Here is a 23,121-nt window from a genome sequence, read left to right as displayed (position 1 = left end):
CATTGATACTTGCCATCTGCGATCTTTATTTTTAGATGAGGTGGTCTTTAGTACTGTGAATTCACACCTCCTGCCTTCAAGTGATGTACATGAATGAGTTTTACTGGCATAGTCCTGGCTTTATTTACTTCCCATAGGTAATGATATTTCTTGGACTGGAATGAAACATTTTCCCATTGTAAATAACACAGATACCATTGTACTGTCTGTGCAAATAATACTGGGTTTAGTGACAGCCTTTGCGTACATAATGTAATCCTTGAAGGCCCAAATTCTGCAACTTTTCTCCCATTGAGTGCATCTTCCTGTATAATTAAGGAGGCTGTTTTCAGTTATTTAAGATAAATAAGTGCAGGAGAATAGAGCCCTAAGAAATGAGCATCAGTTATCCCAAAAGGGACCTAGTGAGAATGGAAGCTTAAAAGGGTCTACACAGTTTAATTCATGCACCATCTGGTTTTGGGAAGATTAGCACAGATTAGATTTTTCAACTTATTTGAGGCTAAGAAAGTTCCTTTAGAACCTGTATTGTATTGATTAAGTGTTAAACTAGCACCATTTTACTTACTGTATGAATACTGTGCATATTCACTTTGTAGTAAGCTACAAGAATTGTAACGGCAAATAGAAAACAGATGCCTCTGAGCGAGCCACTCTTTGTCATAATATTTCTTAGCTGCCTTGTAGAAGTGCTTGACGTGCTTGTCCTCTTCTGACCACTGTTTCATTAGACGTGACCATTTTCTATAAATTCAGTTCTTGCTCAGGGCTGAGAATTTGTTCCCTGTGAACTCTGACTTGTGTTCCTTCTCTCAGTTTGGCTCTAAGTGGGTGTGTTAAGCTTGAAGACACCTCGTTTTACCCAAATGTGAATAACTGAAGAATATTACATTCCCCATAAGAGAATCCTTATCCTCAAAGACTGTAATTCTACTGTACCAAAGTGTTACTTTGTAATTGTAAAGTAGCTTTCAAAGTGTTAGATTTTAGAATACATGACAGAAACATGAAATAATAGAATAGCAATGAGCCTGGTCCATCTGTAGATGGGCTTATGCGTATTTTTAGATGATGTAGTGGTAATGCATATGATACTCATCACAGAGTGGAATGAATGGATGCAACATCTTACAGAAAACCAGAGCTCTGCATTTAGTTCAGGCTGCAGTAGGCAATCTTTCAAAGAATTCTCTAATTGTAACAAAACAGAGTTGAAAAGTTGCCTTTCAGCAACTGAATAAACATTTGAGACCATTATTGGAAACAGTACAGCCATTTTTATGTTGGTACTTTATTGGTGAATGAAACTTTAGTGAAGCCTGAAGGTCAACCTGCTCATAGCATGTGTCTGCATGTGCCATATGAAGTATTTCTTAGTAATACGTATATTAAATAAAGGTGTTTCAGCTTTGCTTTTGTGGTATCAAGGTACAAACTGAAAAGCAAACTCAAACTACTCTAACGTTTATTCTTCTGGTACTCCAGAAGCCTACTGTGAGTTAATCGGCAATTTTTCACAGACGGCATCTAATCTATAAGTATAAATTACTTTGCACTCTTATTATGCCTTAATTGAAGTGCACCAATGTGAAATTGCAATAGATGGAACTGCAGTGATTCTAGCTTCAATTAACTTTGGGTGGATTTGAGGCTTTTTTCCTTCCTTTTCCTTGGACTAAGGACGATTCTTTGACATCTTGCATTTATTCAAATTGTTGCTAGAAAAGTTAGGGGATATGCGTATGACCAGGTATTTTATAAGACTGCTCTGAAGAGATACACAGGAGCTATATGTATGATTTGTATATTAATACATACCTTTAATGCCCTTCTCTTTTGTTTAACAGCTGTACAGTCAGCAGTGGCCAAATCCTGCAGGATTCTGCTGGGGAGGAATAGTTTAACAGCAGTAATGTTTTATACTTTTTTTTTTTTTTTTTTTCCCCTGTAATGGCAGTTACCATCTCTGTAACAGCTATCCTCATCCCGGTCGTGACTTTTCTTCAGCTTCCTGCCTGTAAGACACAAAATATGTGTTGCAGCGCAGTAAAATCATTGTGAAGAGATAAAGCATCTTGCCCTATGGAACAGGAAATTCAGGCTCAGCAGAAAGCAAAAATTGCACTGGGAGAGTCAGGATGTCATGTAAGAAAGGAACAGGCATATGGTGATGCAGTTAATTCTTAGTTACTTCACATTTTACTAGAAGTGATATTTACCAAAAAATTAGATTTGATGCCTCTGTCTAGGCATATATGTGCTTACAATTGTTTCTGGTGCTCAGTTAATAGCAATGAAAACAGTATAAGAATCTCACTAGCACAAGCCTGTGTATGAAGATAGTTGTTTGCAACATATTTTTGTTACAGACCTCTCAAAGTTTTCCCTCGTGGCTCAGACGGTCATAAAGTACGTTTGTGTTTGCTCTTAATTGGTTTGCTTTCTTAGTGATCTTTGGCCCCTGAGAAGTAGTCCACAGACTTTTAGAGGTTCAGAGGTATAAGTCAAAACCCTGTTTTATTTCTTAGCTTTCTCACTGTTGGACAAGTCCTTTTCTCTGGGTAAGAATAGATTCAGCATTTCTGCCATCATAAACACAAATGTCAGCTGCTGCAACAAGCCGTGATATACAGCCTGATGTGTTATAATTATGTTGGTGTTGCGGTGTGCTCCAACATGCCTTGCTTTACAATTCAAACTGAAATTGGGTTGCTGCTTTTTCTATTTACCTTTTCTTACCACAAGTTATTCTTACACACAGGCTAAGATAGCCAGAAACACAGTGTCTTCAGTAAGACAAATATGCCCCTACGTGTTTAAAGGGACAGAGCAGAATGTCATCTTTCTGATCACTGTGCTACCACTGTATATTGTATGGCAGCAAGGAAACAGATGTGGATGCAATGCCACAGGTAGGTCAAGAAGTTGGTCAACCACATAGCGTCTGTAGAAAGCACAGCAGATTGTTATCACAGGGGTAAAAATATTGCCAGCTATTCCTGAGGATTTGTCAAGCGATAAATTGATTCTGTGCTCCCAAGTGTATTTCAAGGAGCGTATATAAATGGACACATATATAAATTCACATGAATAACAGAACTCCAAGAATAATGTTGATACTGATTAAATAAGATTAAGCTTTGCAAAAAGAGAAGGGAAGAGGAAAGGGAGAGGAAGAGAGAAAGAAGGAAGATAGAAAAGCTTTGTTTTTCAGGCTTTCTCAAAACATTTAAATTCTTAGTACATTCAAAGGGTCTGTCTGCACTGATCAGGCTACAGAAGTCAGATCTTGATTACTTAAGTCTCATATGTTGTGTAACTCTCACATTCAAATGCGAGAAGGCATTTTTGTGATGATCTGGTACGACCTCTACCTGTATTATATTGTTCGTAAAACTTCCCTGAATTAAATCTTATCTGAATAGTGATATATTTTTAGAAAGCCTCCAGTTCTGATTTAAAAATGCAAGTGATGACATACTCAGTGCAGTTCTTGGTAAATTGGTCCAATGGTTAATCTTTTCTATTTATTTTCAAATAAGGAGATTTGAGTTCACAGTAAATTAGCACCATAATTTTTGTGTTCCGATTGAAAGATTGCACTTTCAAATAGCTGCTAGGCTTCTAACTAGTGATTTGCATATACAGTTTTACATGAAGATTTCTGACTTCTCTTTCATCAGCTCATAGAATATATATTAACATTGATTGGACCCTCATTGCTAATCTCAACACTGTGAAGAAGTATCAAAAATTATGGTGCTGTCCCTCTCAATGGAACTCATGATTATGATTTTTTTACTTCTAAAATATGAACTTTCCTTTCTAGTGAAATGAAACCCATCCTTTCTCTCATCCACATACATATTCAAAATTCTGAAAAACTGTGTGGCATTACTGAAGACATATACTAATATGCAACCAGAGTGACCGTTATTAAAGCAAAAACAATTTCCACCCCTAAGTCAGAATAGTGTTTTCTGGCATGTAACAATCAATTAAAATGTACTACCTAAAAGATGACTTTAGAGGCTGAATCTGAACTACATGTAATTCTAAGTAGCTGCCCACATTACACAGCTCATTATATAGCAAAAATTTCTCAAGTAGATTGGGTAGAAAGATCTTCAAGTATCATCTGGGCTATCTTGAGATAATGAATTCATTTTGCCCAACTCTTGAAGGAAAATGGAAAGCAGACTCTTTTATGGGGTCAATTTTGATTTTAAAGCCTTTCACATTAAGAACATTGGTATTTGTTAACTCTCCTCTGTAACATGTTTTCCAGGTTTGTAGCTGCTGCCTTTAGTTGTATCATCTAAAGTTAAAAGATATGGTATATTGCATAAAAGACTAGCATAGCTTAATGACTTGTTTCTGATCTTGCTACTGAAAATGGGGATGCTGAAAGACCACAGTAAAGGACAGATATTTGATGCAATGTGCTGTGGGCTACTTAATTTTGCACATTGCACTACTTGAAGTAAGTAGGACTGGAACAGCTGTGCACTCAATCCTGGTGAAGACAAGAATCTCTCCCTCGGGGCATTGCTTTCTTCTGCCAAGTAGGGAAGTCAAGTGATGGCTTTGGCTATGGACTTTTCTGTTCTTTCATTGTAGTCTTTCCTTATCATTTGGGTTTTGGCTGAGTATATTTGAAAGGATCAGTATGTGTTTTGATTTTTATTATTCCACACTTTATCCTATCATAAGATTTGGCTTTGCCCATGCTGTCTTTTAGAGACTATTGATTTTATTTGTATTTTTGTTAAAGTTCTGAAAGGCAGTAGATCATAAAAGCATTGCTATGGTATTACTTAGTAGCACAGTGTTGTTCATTTCCTGTGAAAAGTTTGTATGCAACTTAAAAATACTTTAAACTAAAAGTTGTGTCACCCTAGAGCATGACTCAGCCGTGTACTAACAACTATATTTTTACTTTGTGGAAGGCTTTTAAGCAGATGTTCTCTGCTGGCAGCAGAATTGCTTGTTTTTTCAAAGATGGAAATATTCATAGATATATCTGCTCTTTTCTATAGCAAACCCCATCTTTTTTTCTGCATTTTTAAAGAAGGAGAGGAGACATACTCCAGCTGCCTTTTGCGTCCACCTATGCCAAATGTCATTCATCAGCTCTTAAGGCTTCTACTTTCCATATATCAGCCATATATCATTTAAAATCCCATAAAATTAGTTTCTGCAGCTGTATTTCTGAGACTAGACTTGCCGCCTCCTTTTCTCTTTTCCTTTTACAGCTCATCCAGCAATCGGTATTAGAGATCACTCCTAGCGGACTAGCCCTATTGCTTATATGACTCTTTCAAAGTATCTTGGAGATTGTTAGCAGGCTTCCTTTTGACTCTTCAGCAAAGATCATCTATAATAAGCTACTATGGAGCTGATCTCTCAGGTGATCATTTGGGACCGGCTGTGTTGTTCATAGAGCAGAGAACAGACAAGCAGCGGGCAGCTGAAGCCCCTTTTATCCATGCTCCCTGCGCTGAAGCCAAAGCACTGGCTGCAGGAGCTGCCCGCAGAGCACAGGGTCCCTTTGCACTCCCCACCCCGGCTCTACTGCACCGGCTTAGAGAATTGCTTCTGTGAAACTTGTCTCTGCAGCTGACAGTACGTAACGAACACCTGCCTTTTTGTATTCTCACCATTGCCCCGCGTCTGACAAGCCTGCCGCACACTGCGGGGGCTGTGACCCACTAACCGGTCACGCCTGACATGTGGGCTGGGAGGGCTGCAGAGAAGCAACACCGTGCTGCGCTGTGCTGCGGGCAGAGCCACCAGCCAGCTCGGCGCTTCACAAACAAACGTTGACCTGCCTTGTTGCGTGGGCCTGCCCCATGCCACCAGCCCCTGCACATGCCTGGGATGGCACAGGCACTGATACGGGTAGAAAATAGCCAGAATTTGAGAGACTGCCCACAACTGTCCTGACGTGATAGATGAGGCAGAATGGACAGTAACCACTGACCACTATAAAGAAGAGGCAGCTAAAGATTCTGAGAGGATTCTCAGACTTTTATCATCTCTGTACAGAACCTCTGAAGGCAAAGAGAGCCACCCTCTTCTCGCAGCATTCAGAGAATGCTAGAAATGCTAATCTCAGACTGTTTCAACATCTATGGCGTACTTGCCAAGAACATCTCAGTAAATCTAAGCAAGTTTCTCCCTGCTGTAATGGTTGAGGATAATCTTTCCAGGATAGGAAAAATCTGGCTTCATCCAGACTTTTCTTGTCATTTGAAGGACTTTAATATAGGCTGTGAAAGAGAACCTGTGTTTTGGAAAAAGACTGAGGGTTAGCCTGCTTTGGGCTGCATTGCACCCAGTGAAGTCCTCCCAATACATGTTTGACAATGGAATCAAGTTCTTTGGTGGGAGACGCTTCCACAATCTGCCTCTCTTCTGGAAGTTTGCTGTAATGCATCAGCGCTGGCAAGTGACGGATGCCAGACTGAAACAGCTGTAAGGGACTTCTGTAACTTGCAGCATTTGGTTTGTTTAGCCTCAAAAAGGAGAAGAAATTAAGTAAAATGCAAGGAAGTGAAACCTTCTGTTGTTTGAAAGGCCAGCCTTTCTGTTGGCTCCAGCCACTTCACAAACAGTAATTTGAAGGATTTGGTACTCTAGGAGGAGTGTTAAAAATTCCGATAGTAAAACAGCAATGCTGAAAAAGCACTTCAGAGTTTATACATCATCACACATCTTTCTCCATCTATACTTTCAAAATACCAAAGGATATAGTTACAAGTTCTTATATTTACTGATTTGATTATGTAATTTATTTACTTGGTGAAATGCATGGGGATTTCAAAAGGCTAACTGCTGGGGTGATAGCACTGGCCAGTGAAATTGGTACTGTTGGTATTTTTAAGCAATTCTACCTCACAGATGCACCACTTCAGAGTTTGGTAAGTTAATGAATTACTGCAGCTGTTTCGCATTACTCGCAGTATGGTTTTTTGTTCATATACTTAACCTTGAGGCATGGTTCTTACAGTAACACAGCTTAATTAAGACAGTTGAAATAGTTGAGCTGCTTCCTATTTTTTTTACTGACTGACTGATGTTATGTGAATAGTGTGTTGTGTGAATGTGAATAGCACAAAAAACTTTTCAGTTTCTGAGGTGTTCTTTTTAAGGCAGCCAGAGTCCAGCCATATTGAATGTATGGATATTTATTCTATGATAGTCTTTGTTAAAAAAAAATATAAATAAAAAAATCCGCAGCTCTAGAACACTGGCAATTAAATTGGACTCATACCAGAACCCTTCCTGATCCCCTCCCCCCATCACTTTGATCAGTGTTATATGGCACATTCAGTTTTTTTAGTAGTCACAACTTGATCACTGCAGAAATACAAGCCTAACACATCCCAAAACAGAGTTGTGGGCTGAAAGAATCAGTGCAGGCTACTTGTATGGGCCTACTCTTAATTTATGAAGTTTATGGTATGACATCAGAAAATATAAGTAAGTTTTCAAACAGTTCATGCAACCAGTCACGTAACCTTACTATGTGAAAAGTGAAAAGTTTTCAAACATATGGATATAATGTATATAATCATATAATCATAGAACGCTTTGGGTTGGAAGGAACCTTCAAAGGTCTGTCTAAAGACATAAAGATATGTTTAATATGAAAACAAATATGCTCTTTAAGTTTAACCATATTGCTTAAAATTTGCTTATCTTGCTCACATTTCTTAGTAGGTAGAGTTTAAAGGGCAACTGCAATTTTCTGTACATGGCAATTACCATTCAGCATTAATACAGGGTGTCAAACTGAGCTCCTAACGAAGGAACTTGCAATCCAGAGGGAATAGAATTTCTTCCCTCAAAATAGGTCCTGCATTCTTCCACTATGCATTTATGCTTGTACAATTTAACATTTGCTTTTAACAAAATCAAATATGACATTTGACTGCATAGGGAATTGTAAGTGGAAACATACCTAAATTATTGTAACGCATGCCTAAACAGGTGTGTAGTATTAAAATCTTAAGCGTTACTGCTTTCAGTAATACAGCTCTGAAAAAAACATCTAGGCACGTCAGACCAGTTTTTATAAGCTCTTGTGTTTTATTTTTAGAGTAGCATTTGGTGCTGTGTATTTTCTCGCAGGCAGATTTTTTATTATTTTTTTTTTCGTATTTTTTTTTCTGTCCAACAAGATATTCTGCCCCTTACTTTCATCCAGCCACGAAGGTTGCTGGGTTATGAAACACTTATATGGACAGAACTCATCAGAGGGAAGGTTTGGTTCTCTGTGATGTGAAATGGCACTTTCCTACCCACCAGCCTGTGCCTAGACTTTTACTGCATCATCGGGTTGCAGCAGTCCATTACATAAGGAAAAAATCTGTCTTGGCCTTCCCCTCTGCATTAATTTGAATGTTCAAATTAGGCCAGAGCTTAAAATAATTCAAGCTACTAAGCTTTTCAAGAACATATTTTAAGTTTCCCGACTCTATTATTTTATTTACTCTTCAAAAACACTGGAATCATATTAGAAAAAGATTTATCTGAATAGCAAGCAGAAATCGTTACCCAGGCAGACAAGCCTATAAAGCATTAAAATTTATCTTAACATAAGAATACAGGGCCTGGTTGTGGCACACTCTGCCTATTTGTCTAATGGGCATGTAACAGAGAAATGGTCCAAATGAGCTTAATAAACCCCTTTCTTAAACTCACAAAAGACCACGTCCTCACTTCCATAATTCCATTAGAGTCTGCTCCTTCAGAGGAGATAAAAGAAGAGATAAACTCTCCATTCAGAATATAAAATAGCAATTGTTCAGCTGATGATTGGAATATTTCCAGTAGAAGGACTTAATTATGGAACAAAATTAGCTCAATCTGACCTTTTTAGAGAATAATGCAAAAATAAGGGTTTTTGCAAATGTCTTGATTAATTTACTTTTTTTTACAAGAGCAAAAGGTGGTATCATATGATAGCAGCATTCTTAGTGAGATGACAATCCAGGGATGATAATAATAAGACAGCATTTGCAGAAAGGGATAATATATTTTAATAGACAAGCTGATACAGTTTAAAAACAGGCAGGCTTTCAGACACACAAGCCCTTTTCAGCAAGAGCAGGTTCCCCTCTGTGACTCAAAATTGCTAGCTTAATATCTACACGGTGTAATGATTGTGTCATAGAAATACATAGAAATCTATGGTATCTATATTAATTGCATGCTGAAAGCTCTCTTGGGATAAAGACAAAACATATTGTTGCAATCTCTGTTTTATCAAAGTGATAAATAGGAGTAAGTAATTGTACCCACAGACCTACAGGTCTGTGTGTATATATATATATACACATATATAGATAGATAGGAATATATATTCCTAAAATGCTGTGTGTTACAGCATTTCTCTACAGGTGTTTAGTTAGATGAATTTATCTGTACTGAGGCACTCCTCACTAGAAAAAAAAAAAAAAAAAAACAAAAAACCAAACCCAACTAAAAAAAACAAACCACAAACTGGAAAGAAAAACATCATCTGTTTTATCAGTCCTATCTCTGATTTCATGACATTCTGAATGCTTCTAAGCCATGATGATAGTACTGCATACAAGAATAAAGGCATGAGCAGGTGGCGATATTAACAGGCTTCTTATGGTTCTGAAAAATGAGATAGAAATGTTTCATGTCATGAAAGTCAACATCAATCATCATCCATCTTATGTAGATATGGAAGTCAGCCAACGTGGTTCTTGCTGAGGAGGCGTGAGATATTTCTTCTGCATCAGAGCTGTTGCTCTGGACACAAGTCATAATTTGTCTAATAAAGATGAATGAGGAGAATATTACTAATACTTCCCTTTTTTTTTTCTCTCTGGTTTGGTTGGGGTTTTGTTTTGTGGGGTTTTTTTTGTTGTTGTTGTGGGTTTTTTTAATAAACAGAAAGCTCCCCCTTCTGGCACATTTCCTGAACTGAACTCAAGGTTCTTGATCTCTATGAGCAACAGGAGACATTTCCTCTTTTGCTCTCTTTTTAAGATTCTTTTCACAAAGATTCTTTAGAAGTAGCATATTTATAGTTTCCAAAGGATTTCCCATTTCCCCATCGAGCTTCAGGGCTTGATGTGAACTCATTTAATAGCCGGGGTTTGCCCTAAGGCTTTACCTATAATTTAGTCTGTTGCTTTTCCAGGCAAAGACTTACTTGCTTCCCACTTTGCTGCATATTATACAGAGTAAAGAAAACAACTTTTCAGAAAGCTTGAATGTTAGCATTTGTTTTCCTTCAGGGGGATCACTGTATCTCAGCTACAACCCTACCATCTATTTTCCTAATAAATGCCTTGGAACCACTTTGAGAATTCTACAGGATCTTTTTGAACCAATGTTACAGCTCTGCTGAGAGCAGATCCTGTCCAGGCTCGGGGAATCTGTAAGCAGGGAAAGGGAAAAAAACAAAGAGGGGCTTGTTTTAGGGTACAGTTTTGGTAACTGCTGTAACTGCTCTCATCTCATTGCTGCCTGTGTTTCGAGGACTGCCACCGCCAATCATTCCTCCAATCCCTTAAATCAGTGCAGTCACTTATACACTTAATGTGATGAACTGATTTGTCACTGATTTTCCGCAGTTGTATACTTGCTCAAAGAAGGGGGAAGACATTCCCAGCATGTGCAGCTGTAGATCCTGTAGTTCCCATAAATTTCTACATTTTAATTTTGTTACAGTCACTGGTACCATCCCTCAACTCCAAGAAGGCTGACAAAGGCAGTGAGACTGGTTAGGAAGCTTTCATTAGATTTGCTATCATAGATTCAAAGACGACATTTCTCTGTGTCCTTAAAAACTATTTATGGGGGACAACATTTTACTGGAGCGTGAAGACAGGAATGAATGCTTCTGTGCAGGCAGGATTATACTGGGACCATCCTTTCACATAGGCATGCACAGCAGCCCCTCTGGCTACACAAAAGAAAATCAAAAAGTAAAGCAGAGTAAAATAACATCATGTTAATCTCATCTCAGTACTGAGCTGTAATAGTAAAATGAGTATGAATTAATTATATTTATGACTTCCTTTCTGGGCTTTCCCTAAATATCAAAGGTGATATTTTCTTCGATGGTGGTGATGCTGTGTTACTTATTTATGCAGTTAAGTAGTAAATGTGGCAGGTTTTAGTTGTAGAACAGTGATTATTTTAAAGTCTAGTATCAGAGTAACAATTTATTATGGCTACAGTGAAAGAAGTATGCCCATTAGACTTGGTACATTAGGTCTGGAATTGGGAGAATTGCTGTCCTGGCACCTTATGCCACTTTCCTGTTCCCTCTCCATGGTAACAAAAATCAGGATTGACCTACACAAACAGAGCTGCTCACCCTAAACAGAGCATAGCTCAACTATGGAGGCAGCGAGGCCAATTAGCCTTCAGTGCAGTTTACAGCAAAGAAGGTCTGTTAGAATAAATGTCTACTCACATGACAATACAAAATGTAAGCCTGCCATTTGAAGTTGGATCAGAATTGTAATAAAGTAACAAATGACATGTTCATTATATACATTAATATAGGCACACCCATGCACTTACCTGTAATCTTGTTAAATCCTTCTGTTATATATATGTATATGCACAGGTGTCTTTCTTCCTACCAATGTCTCAAAAGCTGCTTTTATTGTCATAATGAAACAGTAGGACTCCTTTGAGAGCCATTTGTCTGAAAAACTACTGTAAACTTCTTTTGAGTAGGCTGTCTGCACTCAAGAGAGTTAAATCAGTATAACTTTGACGAGACTAAAAGACCCACAAATATCTAATTAATGTAGAAATAATTGTTGTAATGGGTTGCATTTCTCTACAAAGCATGTACTGAAAAACAGTTACACTGCCAATTTATTGAGCATTAAATCAGTTTGATATGCAAATGGAGGTGCTGGGCTACTTCATAATGCTGGTATTATTTAAACATTTGTTTATTAAGCTGAGAAACTTGGAAATGTCAACAAATGTGATCCAAAAGCAAAGCAATGTCTTTTATCAGCAAAGACTTTCTTCCAAGTTCTTATTGTCCCCCTTTTAGAGTCAGCAGGCTGTAATGACAAGAATGACAGTAATACTAAATATGATAATACTGCTGGGAGTAAAGTGTAAAACAGTCGTTCCCGTACCTGATACATTCTGCCATTTTCCTTCCAGTATGAATAAAAGGGAGCAATTCTCGTGCTCTCTAGATTACCCCTGAGCTCTTATCTTTTTGATGTTAAGGGGTCATGGAAACAACTTAAATTGTCTTTATGCATTTAACATAGATTCAATTAACTCAGGTTAATGACTATGGGATAGAGCTCAGGGAGTTGAGAGCTGCTCATATTGTTCAACCCAGCTTGTCCTGTGACATAAGCTGCATATTTGTGGGGGAGAAAAAAGGAAAAGACAGCGTGTTGTCGGGATATGACCGAACACAGTCTGTTAACAGAGAAGGGGAACTGTTACCTCTGGCATGCGCAAAGCCCGTGGCTGCATCTGGGTATGGAAGTGCAATTCACAGTTGACCAAATAATTTAGAAAATGACTGCAGCGTATCTGTTTGCTAAACCTTTTCTCTTAAACTTAGTACAATCAAGATGACGTCTTTGGGAGCAATATGTTGTGACCTGTTAAGACTTAGAAGAGTATTTTGCTTGGGATGTATGTTCATCTTCCCTACGTTAAAACACCAGAGCCAAAAGAGTGAATACCAAGTAACTTGTTTCACAAAGAGTGCAAAATTGCAAATTGTTGTCCAGTGAATATGGAAAATTGTTGCATATTATTTAATGGCACATACTTTTGAAATCGTACTTAGAAAATTGCAACGGGGTCACCCAGAACAGCACTTGCTAACCCTTTCTTTTTTCATTTACATTCACAGGTTTTTTGAGCACTGGGGACCAAGCAGCAAAAGGAAACTATGGCCTCCTTGATCTAATTCAAGCTTTGCGATGGACTAGTGAAAATATTGGGTTCTTTGGTGGTGACCCATTAAGAATAACAGTTTTTGGATCTGGTGCAGGCGGTTCATGCGTCAATCTGTTGACTTTATCCCATTATTCTGAAGGTAACCGTTGGAGCAATTCAACCAAAGGTATTATGCAGGTTGCAAATTTTGACAATTTTGGTGTCTGCATGCCACTGCCATTAGTACTATGTGATGCTCTGTATATTCTCTTTGTTCCTATGAACTGTTGAGTTCAGCTCAATATTAAGCAAACTTTTTAAAGGCTGTACAAGTTGCCTTCTCCCCGAGCTCTTCTGTGCATGTTTAAATTTTGGGTCACTTTCTTCTTTTTCCTATGGAGCTTTGTAGGAACACTTTATAGCAGGCTTCTGAACAGCATTTTCTCAGTGCATCATTTTTGTCTCTTTTCTTTCCTACCTAAGGGTGTCCTTTTTGGAAAACCAGTCAGTCATGCTCACAGTAGATGAGGTCATCTATATTCAGACTGTCATGAAAGGCATGTTTAGTTTCTCATGATGAGCAAAATTTAAAGAAAAGTAAAATGACACAGGTGGTTGGTTGTGGTTTTTTTTTTTTTTTTCAGGCTAACAGCTGAAATGCTTAAAACTATTATTTTGTGTGAAGGAAACAAGTACCTAGTTCAGAAATCCTTTGTCTGAAACTGCATGAACTTCACTTGCTGTCATCTAATAAAAGAATGGTTGAATGTTTTGCATGCATGATCCAAAATTGTCAAAGCATCCAAGTTGAAAATGGATTTTTTTCTATGTGTTTTTTCCTATTCCATAACTAACACTTTTTCTCTCTAGTTGAGGCAGACAGCAGGAAATTAAAAGCATGCTGTTTGAGGCACCCATTTTTTTTCCTATGATTTTTGCACCACAGTTTCACACAGTTTCTCTCATTTGCATGGCTATTGCTTATTGATCACAGTACTTCTGTCTCACTGTTTTCACACATTTTTATTTGTATTGTTTAGTTTTACCAGGGACATCACACTGTGCCCTGTGTATACGATCCTCCACTAATTTATATTGTTGTATCTCCATGGGGAACTAATAGGCCAGTCATAAAAAAATAATTCCACTGACATTAAAAGAGCTACATTTACCCAAAGTCATGATGCAGCACCCACTGAGGTCAATAGAAGTGATTCTTTAGATCAGGCCTTAACACTTTTTCAAATGAGAGAAAAATACAGCTTTTACAAGAAAAGTCTAGTGGAAAATAGACTGTGATTAAATTCTAGTCTATTTCTACAATTTGATTTTTAATGTAATCTTTTTTTCCATAAACACCTGCACTTAAATAAGACATATTTATAATCTGGCCTATAAGAACAAGATGTAAGCATTACCTTGTTACACTGTAATCTGAGGGTCACACTGCACCATCTTTTTTCATCAGAACTCATAAAAATAACTTTTGTCATAGGGGATTTAGCTTAAGGTTGAATGAGGAGACCTGGTTTATCCTCGCAGTCTTAATCTTAATCTTCCTAATGTAACATGACATTAATGCAAAATGCCACATTTATAATATCTGGACAGTCATGTGTTGCCTCTTCTTAGCAAATTTTACCCTGTCCTATTCTAACACATGGCCAGTATTCTGCCAGGAGCAGAATTTGGGGAAACTGATGCAGTAAATTGAAGCACAGCAGATCAGAGGATTTGGGAGGGGACTGGAGAGGGCTTACCCGATGAATACTTAAAATCCAATTGTAAAAGTAAATGTCTGAGGATTTATTTTATAAGAAAGCAAAAACATGCTTTACTGAAATTTGGATTAAACAGAACAATGTGCCACTCCCCCATGTATGTTATGTTTCATTTGGGGAGGGTTAGACCTGCCATTAAAAAAAAAAAAAAAAAAAAAGTATTACAATAAAAATTGGTTAGTTTCAAATATGAAAAGTTATTGCAAGTTTTCAAATATTTTCAAATATTCCAAGATTTTTTTTAAAAAACCTTTTGTTTCGCTTTATTACCCAGTCTCTTTCATAAGCTATAAATTTGGATGCTCTCTTTGTTTCGTTTCCCTTTGAAAGGATCCCTTGGTAGTTCAGAGGAAGCATTCAGCCTATTTCAAGATGGTGCTGTTCATAGCTGCCCATCTGCAAGTGGGCACAACAGCACCCATCTTCAGAAAGTGCTCTGAAAATGTAGATGAGTATATGCAGAATGTCATTATTATTTACTTTGATAAGACTTTGAATAGGAGTCATAAAACAGTATGGTCCATTGAACATTTAAATCTTCTTTCCATCAGTCTACAGCCCACCAGCCATAATAAGCATACACATTATCAGATAAAAATGTGGTTCTCCGTCCTGTGTGATACCAGTTTCTACCAGGAATTATGTGACAGAATGAAAATAATTTTTCATACTGTTGTTCATTTCTCACCAAATGGCTTGAGAGGAGGAATATTTCTGTAAGCATTCTTCAGCAGAAGGAGGAATATTTAGTTTCATTTCCTAAGATAACTTTATTGCCAGAGGACTTGACCACTTTTACTTAATCCAACATTTAATGTTTATGTAGCACTTAGCAGGCCATAGTGTTTATATCAGCATTTTCTTAATATGTAGCTTACACTTTCTGTCCTTGTTCAGAGATATTTAATAAAGCAATAAAAATAGATTTACACGATATGCCAAAAAAGAAAGATTATGAAGTATCATGACATACATCTTTGTGAAAATTCAGGTTTGTCATTTAGTTACATTTATTACAATGCCTGGATCCTCTACAGTAATTCCACCGATTTTGAGCTGATTTATACTAGCTCAATTTCTGACCTTATAAACATGCAAATACATTTTTACTTGCCTTATACCTAAAGTTCTTCCTTATTTTTTACTCAAATCTTGCAAGAAAATAATATTATGGATATGACTTCTCATAAATTTAAGGAGAGGCTTGAGTTTACATGTTTCAGTCCCTGCACCTATCTAATTTTAAGATGTTTGGATTTTGACCTAATAACAGTCCAGAATGATTTTAAAATTCCTCAGAAGTTTGTAAAACCTTTCCTGCCAGTGACTGATTCCAACTAACTTCTGAGTGTACGGGGTCTGGTACCGCAACGGAGGCTGTAAAGGCATGTCTCTGACTTGATTAAGAGGCTATGGAAGTTTTTTATCGATAGAAATATGTTACTTATCAGAGTAAAAGCCATCTTTTGCATTATTGGAATAAAATTCTGAGGTGAGCTGAGCACCTTAATGCCAATTCCTTTAGTGGGAGTATCCAGCCTAGTCATCAAGCATTGGACTAAAGATACATTCTTAGCAAAATTGAGTGAGGCCAGATGTCACTTCCAGTCCCTCAGCAACTCTACCAAAGTCAGTGGAATTACTCCAGGTGCCTATCAGTATAAGTAAAATCAAATTTTGACCCATATATCTTAAATCAGCATTGCTTACATATGGTATAGACTGTTTTGGATTACCCACAGTAAGCTATAGGACATAGGGTCCAGTATAAAATATTTTCCAGTCATTACTGCAAAAGATGTGCTACTGAAATGAACTGGATATACTTCCATGACAATGAAAAACACAGAAAGGTCACAGTTACCTAAATATAGTCCAAGTTTCTGACATTACAGATGAGCATTATTTTGCACAAGGTTCAGACTTAAAGTATCTTTCAGAACCCGAACTACCCTCCCCACAGGGAGCAGGAAAAGGCAAAGCCCCAACACAAAGGGAGCACAGGAATTATAGGAACAACGATGGAGCTATGATAGCATTAAAGTTAATAGAAAAAAAATGGGATTGATTCATTTACTACAAGGGGGTAAGGTTGTCATCCATGATGTACTCAAATACACTTACAAAAGGGAGAGGGAAATGTCAATTTAAATATATTTTGTCATTTCTGTGAGCAGAGTTCCTGGTCCAGAGTTCTAGTTAAATCAGCACAAATTCAAATTAATTGTATTGAAGTCTTCGGGATTTGCTACAAGTTTATACGCAGTGCCAGATCATTATACTCTGTCTCTCCCCTAAATGAATACCTGAACATTTGTTTAAATTGGTGATTTACAAAGCTAAATAGTGTAAAATATATCATTTCCCTTTTTAAATAAGTGTGATCGCTATAAACCTGCATTTTAAAAAAATCCTTACAAGAAAGGATCTTGACTTAGACACTTATAAATTTAATGGTGGCCTCATACCTTCTCATCTATTACTCCAGAATATAAACTTTTGCTGTGATATACAATTCAAAAGCACAGCACCTCTCAAATCAAGTTTAATCCCAAACAAAACGTAAAAAATCAGTATATTAGGTTTATTTAACACATAGTGGTATCCATGCATGCTGCTGATGGCTTGAACAATACCCAGAAATTCCATCCATTTCAGAGACTTGTTGGTTTTTCCTCCTACTTAAAAATTGCTTTAACTTTCGGAATTTCTTTCAAGCTATTAGGTTGAATAGGCAATCCCACATAAGGTAATGGCACTTCTTTTTCTTCCTGAGTTTCTTTTGAAAATCTGTTCCTCGGCTGTACTACATTGAGGTAGAATCATTTGCTTCAGTTTCTGCGCATATTGCATTTATTTTGTATACATTACCTGTAGGTACAAGGACAGTCAGATCTCAATATATTGTGTTTTTAAGTACTGTTAAGATGCAAGTTAAACCTCTGTTAAAGTTTTTTATTGTTTCAAAGAACTGCTCTGAATCTTTCAAGTACATAGCTGTTTCAAGGTCACTTCAGTAGTTTTTAAATATTTCTCCCCACAGGACTTTTTCAAAGAGCAATAGCTCAAAGTGGAACAGCTCTCTCCAGCTGGGCAGTTAGTTTTCAGCCTGCAAAATATGCCAGGATGTTGGCTACAAAAGTTGGTTGCAACATGTCAGACACTGTAGAACTGGTAGAATGTCTACAGAAGAAGCCTTATAGAGAACTTGTCGACCAGGACATTCAACCAGCAAGATACCATATAGCCTTTGGACCAGTAATTGATGGCGATGTGATACCAGATGATCCTCAGATATTGATGGAACAAGGAGAATTCCTCAATTATGACATTATGTTGGGAGTTAACCAAGGGGAAGGGTTAAAATTTGTTGAAAATATTGTGGATAGTGAAGACGGCATATCAGCTAGTGATTTTGACTTTGCAGTTTCGAATTTTGTTGATAACTTATACGGATACCCTGAAGGCAAAGATATATTGAGGGAAACTATTAAATTTATGTACACGGACTGGGCAGATCGACACAATCCTGAGACCAGAAGGAAAACACTGCTGGCTTTGTTTACTGATCACCAGTGGGTTGCACCAGCAGTGGCTACAGCAGATCTCCACTCAAATTTTGGATCGCCTACATATTTCTATGCCTTCTACCATCATTGCCAGACAGATCAGGTACCTGCATGGGCAGATGCAGCCCATGGAGATGAGGTTCCTTACGTACTAGGAATCCCCATGATTGGTCCTACTGAATTATTTCCTTGTAATTTCTCCAAAAATGACGTCATGCTAAGTGCAGTGGTGATGACGTACTGGACAAACTTTGCAAAAACTGGGTGAGTACCAGACAGCAAATAGTCTTGTATACAAACTCAGGATATGATGATGCAGTACTTTCCCTTTGCTGTCTCCCTTGGGAATGCCTCTGTGCTTGTAGGATGAATAAGAGATTAAGAACTGGGTTGGATATTTATGTTTATTGTGATGTCCCTAGGCTCACTTACACATTCTAGCAAAAAGAGGGAAAAAAATAATCTTTGTGAATATTCTGTGTGAAAAAATTTAAAAAATACTTTTTACATAAAAATAATTAAGTGATGCCCAGAAAAGTGCAAAAGTAAGCATTAACATATGTGTACAGTTAAAAATTGTTACATTAGTAACTGATTCTACCCCAGCACTGATATTCTCATCCCATGAGACAGAAAAGTACATAAATATTGCATCAAATATAATAAGCCTTATTTTAATATTTTGTTTCAAACTGACAATTCTGACCGTTAAATATGTGACTTTAAAATTGAAAAATCTTGTTATTGTCATTAATTCTTCTTTCACTGGTAGTTCAAAACACATTTCCACCTTTGGCCATTGGACTCTTAAGTCATTATGTGTTATACTGAGTTAGGCCCTGCCACGGTCTTTCGCAGAAGGAGAATCCGTGCCCTTTCTGGAAGGCCACAGATACTTCATTGAACTGAAATACTGAGCCTCACGAGCTTTATGTTACTAAAAAAAAAAAAAAAAAAAAAAAATGTAAAACTTAATCTCCTCTCACGCTGGTGTCTCATAGATATTTGTCCACTTTACCGCATTGCTGGCAGTCTGCCCTCAGCAGCGAAAGATTTCCCTGTGTGAGATGTTAGCATTTCGGGGAGCCAGGCATTTTGCAGTCATCTATGTAAAATAAGGGTTCGTTTGCATAATGCTGTTTCTAATAAAGATTATTAAGGCCTCTAATTTTAGGAAATAGCATTCTGCTCTGTCCAAAGGCAGACTTCAACATTAAGTATAAAATTTTAATTATGTTAATTTTATAATTCCTTTTGAAATACTTTGTAACATTGGAGATTATCTTTTTTTTTAGTGACCCAAATCAACCAGTGCCGCAAGATACAAAATTCATCCATACAAAGCCAAATCGTTTTGAAGAAGTAGCATGGACCAGATATTCTCAGAAAGACCAACTGTATCTTCACATTGGATTAAAACCACGAGTTAAAGAACATTATAGGGCCAATAAAGTGAACCTTTGGTTGGAACTGGTACCTCATCTGCACAACCTTAACGACATTTCACAGTATACCTCTACCACAACTAAAGTGCCATCAACCGATAATACTTTCAGACCAACAAGGAAAAATTCTGTTTCTGTTACTTCAGCCTTTCCTACAGCCAAACAAGATGATCCCAAACAACAGCCAAGCCCATTTTCAGTGGATCAAAGGGACTATTCAACAGAATTGAGTGTTACTATCGCAGTTGGTGCATCTTTGCTGTTCCTGAACATTTTGGCCTTTGCAGCATTGTACTACAAAAAAGACAAGCGGAGACACGATGTTCACAGGAGATGTAGCCCACAACGTACTACTACCAATGACCTAACCCATGCACAAGAAGAGGAGATAATGTCCCTCCAAATGAAGCACACTGACTTGGATCATGAATGTGAGTCCATCCATCCACATGAGGTGGTTCTTAGGACCGCCTGTCCCCCAGACTACACGCTAGCTATGAGAAGGTCTCCTGATGATATTCCCTTAATGACACCCAACACCATCACAATGATCCCCAACACTATACCAGGGATTCAACCCCTACACACATTCAATACATTTACCGGAGGACAGAACAATACACTGCCCCATCCTCATCCCCACCCCCATTCACACTCAACAACCAGGGTATAGCCAGACAAGATGAAACAAACTTTATTTTTTGATGGATTGCAGTAGGTGATATTACTGAAGATTACTTGGCTTTCAACCTACAAGACTCTTACTATTTAAATATGGAGGAATATTATGTGAATATACATATCAAGAACTTTTGGGGTTTTGAAAAAAAAATGAATTGTACATATATCAAATGAACTTAAGAAACAAACAAACAAAAGAAAAGAAAAAACAAAAAAAACCCAACTGTTTGCAATTGCTTGAAGCAGTTGTCCTGAATGATACTTTTTCATTCACATTCAAGTATTAATTTTTTGAAGATTTAAGTTACGTAATGGAATTAGGCATGTGCAACACAAACAGGAAAGAACTATGACTGAAAATTTTAAAAACCTATAAATATGCACAAGGGACACAGTAATGGAATGTCAGATAATTTTCACCAATTTTTATTTGGACCTGTTTTCTTGTGTAGACCATATTTACATTTGAATAAGTACACAAAGCACCAATGCTGTTAAGGCCTTAGAAAGGGGCTCATGCTGAAATCTGCCAGTCAAAGAAGTTTTACAGCCTGGCAGGTACAACATTATCACATAAGTGCTGTCAGTATAAAAGTTGTGGGAATAAAGGAAACTGGATATTTTTAGCACGATGTGCATGATAATTTATATGCTTGGTGGCTGTGCTGCTGATTAAGCCGTAATTAAAATTCTTCTCATCCCATTGGAGTTTTTAATAGAAGCTTTCTTCATCAATTGGCACAACCTAAAGAAGTTTTTTTGGGGGTTTGGTTTGGGTTTTTTGAAAGGGGCAAAAGTAATCACAGTAAAATATTTCATGGTAGCTTCAGAAACAGAAGGAATTGCAACAGTTTTTGAAAGTTACTTACGGCATTCTAGGTATACAGTGTTGAATCTGCACTGATAGGAATCCCAGACAAAAAATCTGTATTATTAATGTTCTTTTTCCTTTCCACCTGAATAATTTCTAACTTTAATGTAACTATAACTCTAATGGATTCTCCTTTGATGAAGGATTTATAATTTGCTATGATTTAGTTATGATATGCTTTGTTCAAATTGGTAAAGTGTCCAAAAAATTAATTGCAATGGTATTTTGCAATATAAAAATGCCCCAGTATTACCACTCTGATTACACCTTTCAGTTTCTTGTTTAAACTCATGTTTGCATGTTACAAAGTTTACTTATAATACTTTAATATAGAGTTAATTCCCTTTTTGCTATATGTTAGCTTTGCCATTCAAATGAATTCTCTAGACCAGATGGCGACAGTGTAGAATAAGAGGGTATGTAAGAACGGGGAGAGAGCCAACAACTGGAAATTTTAAAATCTGAACACTACATATGTTTGTGTGAAACGAATGTTCTAAAACCACAAGAAATTTTTCGTTCCCCTGTTGCTTTCCAGTAATTATATACCACAGTCCTTTCAAAGTGTTTGTATATGTAATCAGATGTACATTTATATAAAAGAAATAATTGAGATGGACTTAAGAGCACATCCCTGATAAATACTTTCTCTCTTACCTGTACTATATTTCTATTAGACTAAAGTTATGTGATTTTTTTTTACATTTTTTCAAATTACTAGCAATTTTGATAGTTTGTAAGATAATGCGAAGAACTTTCTCTGACAAACTAACTGCAGTAACAGAAACATTTCTTTTCAGTTACTCTTTTTCAAGAATGAAAGCTTATTACACACAAAAATTGTATACTACTTGATGGAAAATTACTTTGTACTTCTTGGCCACATTACTGGTCACTGAGTGAAATAAAGATAATCTGGATAACGAATATTATTCCAATGCTAAGAGACCTGATCTTTGCTCATTAAAGAGCTAAAATGTTTATTGCTGTTTTGTCATTTTTTAATGAAGTAATGGTAACTGTCTCAAATAAAGAGTAATATCTTAAGACCAGTCTGGTTTTTGAAGACATGAGCATGCCTTCTACAACTAATACAACTGCATATTTATGGGCCAGTCCCACCTACAACCATTTCTTACAGAAATACTGACATTGTGACAGTATGGTGTCATAGCATTACATTCAGATCTCCCCTAGTTTTCAGATATAAGTTAAAAAAGCAAATATCAACACTAAAAAATCCCCAAGGAACAGGCCTAATTGAAATAAATCTGCAGTATTCCGTGATGGGAAAAAAAATCACCTGGCTTTTATTTGGGTGATTCAACTTCTACAAACAGCTCTAGGATGTTCAAAACATGTTTGCTAACATCAAGCACAAATGTTAGAACTGAAGCTGAAAGCAAAATAAAGTACTGCAATTTCAGTCATTTTATTTAGCTATTGAAAAAAAAAAAAAAAAAAAAAAAGGAAATCCATGTATTTAATTGGTGCTTGTTAGAGTCCCCTTTCTTAAATTAAGCTTTTTTCGTAGAAGCATAAAAATTAGTCTTCAAAATCCAGGGCGGTCTGTGTGCAATTTCTGCCTGATGTGGTTGTGCTTTTAGACTGTGACCTGCCAATGTAAACCAATAAAAAGAATTGTCTGCCATCTGATAATTATTGTTTAATAGGAAGATTGTATTTTGCTATGTTGATGAAACAAAACAAAAAAATACAAAAATATTGATGGCCATAAACCAAGATATTCATGAAATATGATTTTATGTGCTTTTCTTAACTTTATCAAAACCAAAATAACTTTCTACTATAGTTTATTTGTGGCCATATATCTATATATCTCTATATAT

The 23,121-nt window shown here is 36.9% G+C and overlaps 1 protein-coding gene across 2 annotated transcripts in view; it reads left to right on the top strand.

The window, feature by feature from the left end:
• Positions 1–22,920, top strand: part of NLGN1 (neuroligin 1) — a 327,480-nt gene extending 304,560 nt beyond the window's left edge. For both annotated transcript variants that reach the window (XM_040612959.1, XM_040612958.1), the window contains 3 exons: positions 12,899–13,111; positions 17,749–18,538; positions 19,570–22,920. In XM_040612959.1, coding sequence (XP_040468893.1) covers positions 12,899–13,111; positions 17,749–18,538; positions 19,570–20,392 — 1,826 coding nt within the window. In that variant the 3' untranslated portion in view covers positions 20,393–22,920. The remainder of the gene's footprint in view (positions 1–12,898; positions 13,112–17,748; positions 18,539–19,569) is intronic.
• Positions 22,921–23,121: the final 201 nt, after the last annotated feature.

This window comes from Falco naumanni, chromosome 13 (assembly GCF_017639655.2).
Source record: "Falco naumanni isolate bFalNau1 chromosome 13, bFalNau1.pat, whole genome shotgun sequence".
Lineage (NCBI taxonomy): Eukaryota > Metazoa > Chordata > Aves > Falconiformes > Falconidae > Falco > Falco naumanni.
This window is presented reverse-complemented; position numbering and strand designations above follow the sequence as displayed.